This window comes from Maylandia zebra, linkage group LG14 (genome assembly GCF_041146795.1).
Source record: "Maylandia zebra isolate NMK-2024a linkage group LG14, Mzebra_GT3a, whole genome shotgun sequence".
Taxonomy (NCBI): domain Eukaryota; kingdom Metazoa; phylum Chordata; class Actinopteri; order Cichliformes; family Cichlidae; genus Maylandia; species Maylandia zebra.
This window is the reverse complement of record NC_135180.1, coordinates 40,859,518-40,867,017: the sequence shown is the minus strand read 5'-3', so window position 1 is coordinate 40,867,017 and position 7,500 is coordinate 40,859,518. Positions and strand designations below refer to the sequence as shown.

Here is a 7,500-nt window from a genome sequence, read left to right as displayed (position 1 = left end):
GTCACTTTGGTAAAAAGCCTGATATTCATCAGACGACAGCAGATGGTTTTGTTTTCCCCCCAAAAAAGCTTCTGATGTGTAAAACTTTGGTGACAGCCACACGCTGTTTATACAGATCACTGTTAGAGGACTGAACTTGTGACAAAGGGGATTTAACGAGCTGCAGAGTGAACAGGAAGTGAAGTTTTATTTGTGTTTGTGGAGATAAGACTCTGAGACTCTTTCATGAATCAGTGTGATGGTGTTCAGACAGTGAGCAGAAACTTTTCCCAGAGAAACTCTGGGCTCAGCTGATGTATGTGAGGGAGGAAGAGGAGCATCCTTGGGGACCAGGATTCCCACCAGAATGTGACTGAAGGCTTTTCTCATTGCTTTTCCCTCCACAACCGGTCCTCTTGTTGTCAGCGCCTCGATCCGCCTGCTTCAGTGGCACAGAGCGGAGAATCAGCGCCCCCTGCTGGTTGTGTGAGGGTGCCCGTAGCACTCATGTATACATACATGCTTGCATGAATGTGTGTGAGTGCGTGAATGAGGCAAAATGCTTTGAGTGCTCAGGTGAAGTAGAGAAGTCCATGCTTTTAACAATAACATCCAAATCTGGGCAGACCACCAGTCTTATTCTGAGCCTTGTTTTCCCATCTTTCCAAACTTTCCCGACTTTTCCAAGACAGAAACTCAGTTTTGAGATTTTCCAACACCACAGAAATCTATATTTCATCCCTTTAAAAACTGTTTAAAAGCCTTCCTGTATGCTGAATATCCATGTTGTTCCCACAGTGATGGCCTTCACATGACTTGCTTTGAGTTTCCGACTCTTCATGCGTTTTCCTGAATCGTCCATGTTTTCCAGATGTGCTGATCTAAGAGAAGTTTGTCCTTCTTTGTGGTAAACATGTTTTTCTGTGAGACTTCCTCTGCTGTCTGCGGACGCTCGGCCGTGTCCTGTGCGAGGCTTGTGGTTGTCGGATGCTCCTTGATGGCGTGTCTCTTCACATCAGTCACACGGCCGGAAGAAATGTCCAAAATCCTTCAGCTGTGATGGAAGCTGCAAACTTTTAATTCACACAGTGACAAACTTTAAAGCTGTCTTACTATGAATGTTCCAGCTTATTACACTTTGCTGTCTGAGAAACAACCCCAGCACCCTCCAGGCCCTGTTTATAACCTGTGGTGACCAAAGTTTACCCAGTCACATCGTTTTGGGCTCACGTCTTTGTTACAGAAAGCAGGAAATGATAGTTCAAAATCTCAGAGCAGCATCTGAATCTCACGTCAAAGCCAAAAGTCAGCACTCAGAATGTCTTGATGCATCCTCAACAAACCAGGAAAGAAAGCTGATTGTACTGATCAGTATCCAGGTGACTTCTCCAGTCTCGCCTGACTGAGCCAAGGTTAGCTGAAGACAGCAATGACACCAAATCAAACCAAAACCACGACGATGACAGCACTGTTGCCTCACAGCAAGAAGGTCCTGAGTTCAGTTCCAGCATCAGGTCTTTCTGTGTGGAGTTTGCATGTTCTCCCCGTGTACTCCGGCTTCCTCCCACAGGTTAGGTTAACTGCAAACTCTAAACTGCCCATAGGTGTGAATGGTTGTCTCTCTGTGACAGACTGGGGACCTGTCCAGGGTGTCCCCCTGCCCCTCGCCCTGTGCTAGCTGGGACAGGCTCCAGAGCTGCAGCTTTCACTCATTTCTTGAATAAAATGTTAGATTTGGTAAAGTTTTCCTTGAAGGTTAAACTTGTTCTACACCTGTGCAGTGTTAGACAACACAGCATAGCTCCGACACCTCCGCTGTGTGATTTAACATTACGTTTACAGTAAAGCTCACAGCTGGAGAAGGTCACTCTTGGAAATGTTAATAACTTGAAACAAGGTGCGGTGAACGTGGCGTCCAGGCTGTTCCAGAGCAGATAGATTCATAACAATAATACGTCTGTGAAAACATGCTGAGGCTCACATCTGAAGACAAACACTCCCCACAGTTTCTTCTGGAGGCCAGTGGAGAAATAACTTTGATGCATGGAGTAATGGAAACAATCCAAAACTCTGAAAATATGAGACAACTCCTCAACGGAGCTTCACGGGGTCAGAGAGTCATATTTACTCGAGTCTGCGCCGTCAGACACACTTTTTACAAACCTTAACAGTTATCCAGAGCTCACGGAGCATTTCTTAGAGTCTCCTGTTTCAAATACATACAGAATATGAATCCATTAGATTATTTAAGGTCTGCTTCACCAGCTGCAGCTTAGTGATGGACAGACGAATGCTTCTCTATTCATAATCAAGTCAAACTGAAACTTGTGATGTTGAAATGGTTCCTGTAGCTCATGCTTTTCATTGGTCATGTGATGTAAGACTTTTATATGATTTGAGAGACACACAGACGGTTTGTTGTACTGCTGTTTGGGCGGCGGCGGCGGCGGGGGGGGGGGGGGGTATTGGAAGAAAACAGAAACTGGAGATCGATTCAAACCTTCACAGAGCTCAAAGTGACAGGACACAAGATTAAATTCAGGATAAATAAATCAAATGCTTCATTTTCTTTCTTAACACAATAGGATATAAAAAGGATAAAATAACCACAATGTCATATTACAGCTAAAGAAAGCACATTAAGAAATTTGTTTAAATCAAATCAAACTTATATGTATTTGATTTTATTTAATTTTTTCACAATTAGAAGAAATGAAAGAAAGAGAAACATCAATTTGAAACAGTCTGAAGTGGAAAACGATTATTTTGAATATTTTTCTCCTGATCGTTTGTTTTTCAGAGCGTTCGTCTCAGTGTGAAGCTCAGCTGAGAAGCTTCCACCCTGTAACACTGAAGCTGTCTCAGAGACAGACACTCACTCATCTGCATTTTGCTCTCAGGTTCTTGGGCCCAGCATTATGATGATTTCACATCATCTCCAGATTACGACTCTGACTACAACTCCACCTTTGAGTACAGCTTCTTCAGTAAGTCCCTCTTAAGTTTCTTCACTAAGAAAATGATTTCTCTCCCACAGGTCGCTGCGTCTGAAAACACCGAGGTAAACCAGGCCGCTTTAGTTACAGTTAAATATGAACATATTTAGACATATGAAGTTAATTTAGACTCTTCATTATTGACATGTTGTTCAAGGTAAAGCTGACATTCTTCAGCTGTAACTTGATGTTAATACTGCATGGACTGATGTTTAAATGACATCACTGTTTGTCAGTGTGACACGTGCAGCCTGACAGGGCAGCCCGGTGGGGGCATGCTGAGGGTCTATAATGGTGGGCCACAATATCAGCAACAGTGTATACAACATGTGCAAATATGCAATAAACTGAGTTCTCAGTTGCATATTTGTTACACTTGCATGTTTGAAACGATCCAAGTAATCTACAAAAAAGATTCATCAACTCGAAAACTAAGAAAAATGTATCAAACTCTGAACATGGAATGAAACATTTTATTACTTCAAATCTACAGCCCATCAGTTATTATTATTGTTACTGTTTCCAGTGAAACGATGGGAGTCGTTTAGCTTTCAGAGGTGATGCACAGCTGATGGATGTTTGTTGGTGTTTGCAGGTAATACGAGCAGCGAGGACCTGGACAGACTTGTGGAACGCTACCTCGATCCAGACGAAACTACGGAGGACACTGGAGGACCAGAGGAGGAAGTGGCTGTAACCATGGTGATTACAAGAAGAACAACAGAGGGGGTCAACGCTCACGGCACTGCACCATTTCCTGTATGTTTGGTAAGAGCGAGTATTGAGAGGCGGGGCCTGACTGTGACTGAAAATTGGCATTTTTGGTGTTTATTGAAGCAGATTAGAATCAGGTTGGTACAGCTGTTGCTGGGTTGGAACATCTTAGTCGCACTGTGACAATTAAAGGTCCCACTTTAGCTGTTAAATGGACTGGTTCTTATATAGCGCTTCTTTCTACTCTTCTGAGCACCCAAAGCTTTATACAACTTGTGCATTCACCCATTCACAAGCACATTGTTCTAAGTACTTTCTAAGTAACATTCACACACATTCATAGTCCGATGCATCGGAGAGCAATTTGGGGTTAATATCTTGCCCGAGGATATTTGGCATGCAGACTAGAGGAAGCCAGGAATCGAGCCACCAACCTTCCGATCAGTAGATGACCTGCTCTACCGCCTGAGCTACAGCCACCCTTGACCATGAGCTACTGTTAGCAGTAGCTCATGGTCAAGCAGCCATTCACTTTACCTGAATCCTAGAATCTCTCCCCTCCTGATTATGTCGCTCTATCTATTTTCTCACTGCTTTAGTTGAACCTTCCTCCATCTGTCCCTCATCCTGTTGGGCCTGCCTGTAAGATGTGAAACAAAGTGACTTTGATAAATATCCTTATTGATCCAGTTTCTCTTCTGAACAGAGCCAGTTCACAACAGCATCTCTTTAAAGTCTTATGATAATGTGGTGCTACTGAGCCAAAATCACAAGTATTCCTCTGTTGCTGAATCCAGTTGAAAAGTATAAATGAATTATGTATTTTAATGTTGGCTTAACAAACAGCTTCATTCTTTTCTCATTTCAGTGGCTCTCATACACCTTCGTAATTTTCAGCTTCGCCACTTCTTCCACACTAAAGGTGTGTGAGTGCACAGCGAAGGTGGGGAGGGTCCTGTTGTGTTGAGAGATTTGATTAGACAGTCTCAGTATTGAAAATGAGTGACGGGCTGTGCATCCGACCTTCAATTGACCCAAACGTGCATCTACCTCCCGGGAGAAGCCCGGCGTTCAGAGATATCGATCGTGTTCTGAGGAAAACGAACTCTTTAGCTTCTGCTGAGCTCCTTCATGATTCCTCAGCTCCAGGTTTGGATCGGAGCTGCAGGACCTGCTGATCCACATCCAAGCTGAGCTCTGCTGGTATTTATAGATGTGCTGACTGAGCAGCTGCCTGCAGACTGAGCCCATCTGCTTTGTGTAAAAAAGAATAGGTCTGATCTCTGCTGGCACCAACAAACACAACGCTTCTCAAATCCGTGAATAAAAACAACTCGAGTGCAGTAAAAAAACAGCAGAAACAGGACAGCAAAGGATCTGTTCATGTTTAAACATTACATAGAGCTGATCTGAGGTCTGCTGTTCTTGGTCTTGTCAAGTTCACTTTGGTTGAGTTCCAGCATCCATTAACTCACAAAAGAGCCATAAATCTGCACCACAGAAGAAGAAAGGAGTTCACAAACTGCTGTTGATCTCTGTGAGGAAAAACATTTCATAATCCTGCCTCTGTGTCCCCGTCAGGTTTCTGTGGTCAGGCTGAGAACTCTGCTGAGCCTCATGGTTCACCAAACCCTGAGTCAAAGCCAAACCTTCAGGTTGAAACTCAGAAAACCACACACGGTTTCACTTAACTCCCAGTTTATGAATTAAACAATTTTTAAAAATATGTTTCTCTTCCACTGCATGTCTGTATTTCTTCCTGTTAAAAGGGAGTTTTTCCTTCTCACTGTAGCCAAAGCGCTTGCTCGTAGGAGGTCATATGATTGTTGGCGTTTGCTCTGTGCCTTCCAGTACAAAGAGCCTCGAGGCGACTGTTACTGTGATTTAGCTCTGTGTAAATAAAACAGAATCGAAAAGTTTAAACTTTCTGACGGTCCTGAATTTAAATCTCTGCCAGGATTCATCCAAAGATGGTGATAAAAGTTCAACTTCCAAAACTTTATTTAGAGCCAACAAACCTTTTTTTCAAATTTGCTGATGTTTCTATAAACACACCTTTCATGTTCATCAAAGCTAATGCTAGAGTTTAGAAAAGTATCCAGGATGGTTGTTAAGTGGCGAGCCTGTAGAAGGATTTTTGTTCATCATTAGGCTGCCCGCTGCACAAAGTGCGTCTTTATATCTCATTTGAGGACCTCCATCTTTGGTCCACTGACGGGTTGTTTTGTGACGCCAGGCGACGTCTGTTTTGTTTGACGTCCTCTGTCTGCTGTTGTCGGGAGGACCTCTGTGTACGCGCTCCAAATAGTCCAAATTTGGTTGTTGTACAAGTCTTTTAAAAACGGAGACACCTTTTAGACATCGTTTTCATAACGCTGCTACATGTATGTAATCCACCGTGATCTGCAGACAGTTTTCTGAGCAGATGGTCCAGTTGATGAACAAACTTCTCATACTTTCTGTCACAACGTCTCTCAGAGCAGGCGACCATCACAGCACCATTCACGCCCTCTGACAAGGCTTTTCACAATAAAACAGGATACTTAAAAATGAACCTTATATAATGCAAATGCTCTTTTAAACGTATGAAACACATATTTTAATGAATGACAATTTTAACCTGGTTACAAACAAATAAGCTGATTAACTAAAATAAATAAAACATTTAAAGAAAATCAGTAAAATGTAAAATAACCAAAAATGATCCACATGAATGAATCAACAGGCTAAGACTAGTTATCCATATTCATGTCATGTTGATAACGACAATGTTGACATTTGTAAATTAAAAAATATTGCATTTATTAATCATGTACATTTCCTGCACCTCTCCACAATGTCCAAATAAGTGTCCAGGTTGGGTCACTGTTGGACGTCCTATAGATGTCCAGAATTGGTCATGGACCGGCAGACCCAATATAGACCTGACGTCCAATGTCCAGTGGGTGAGCTGTGCCCTCTCCCCTCCTACAAGGTCCACAGTCTGTGATCTGTGCTCTGATTTGTCTGGATCAGTAAAAACATTAAAATCAACGTTATTCATACAGCAGCTTTAACAAAAGTCCTTCAAAGAGCATCACGAGTGACTGCGCAAACACAAACAGTAAAACAATTACAGACAACAATCAGCAAAGAAGAAATAAACATAACAAACATAGATCATTTAAATACAACCTCAAAAACAGCAGCAATGTGAAAAATACAATAAACTTCTATTTATTGGAAACAAACCAAAAGTGACACCTAGTGGTCTTAACGGGATATGACATCAGATCGCTGCAGACCTCCATCTGGAACAATGAGAATCACAACTCTTCATTATTCAGAGCAGAAGCATCACCGTGTGGCACAAACAGAGGAGACAGAGATCTCTGCTCCTGTGTTTCATACACAACCACAGGATGAAGCTTTATTAGCACAACAACACCAAACAGAAACAGTGACAACATGTCACTAACTGGTGCACCCGTCTCAGTCCACACTCAGTAGAACAAACGGTTGTAGTTATGTTATAAATGAACATTAAAAACAAGAGATTCCGTTTTAAACCACAACAGTCACCTCGAGGTGCTTTTTACTGTAAGGTCGACCCTACAGTGATACATATGAAGAGTCAACAATTCTATAAATATAAATATCAACACTTCACGAGTTCTTTTGATTCCTCAGAGGCAGCCGATGGAAGACAGCACACTGCTCAGTAGACCATTCAACACTTTATTACTTCTAGAAGGGAGATGCGTCCTGCACAACACGTTGCTGCAGATCTCAAAATGCTGGTGTGCCCCTTTATTACAGAAGCTCTCTCATT

At 42.4% G+C, this 7,500-nt stretch overlaps 1 protein-coding gene across 2 annotated transcripts in view; it reads left to right on the top strand.

Moving 5' to 3' along the window:
- Positions 1–7,500, top strand: part of LOC143412520 (uncharacterized) — an 18,466-nt gene that overhangs the window by 6,402 nt on the left and 4,564 nt on the right. The window contains exons 2-4 of one of the 2 annotated variants that reach the window (XM_076873550.1): positions 2,880–2,966; positions 3,571–3,743; positions 5,271–5,344. In XM_076873550.1, the coding sequence (XP_076729665.1) occupies positions 2,880–2,966; positions 3,571–3,743; positions 5,271–5,344 (334 nt within the window). The remainder of the gene's footprint in view (positions 1–2,879; positions 2,967–3,570; positions 3,744–5,270; positions 5,345–7,500) is intronic. The other variant, XM_076873551.1, reaches the window with a different exon arrangement.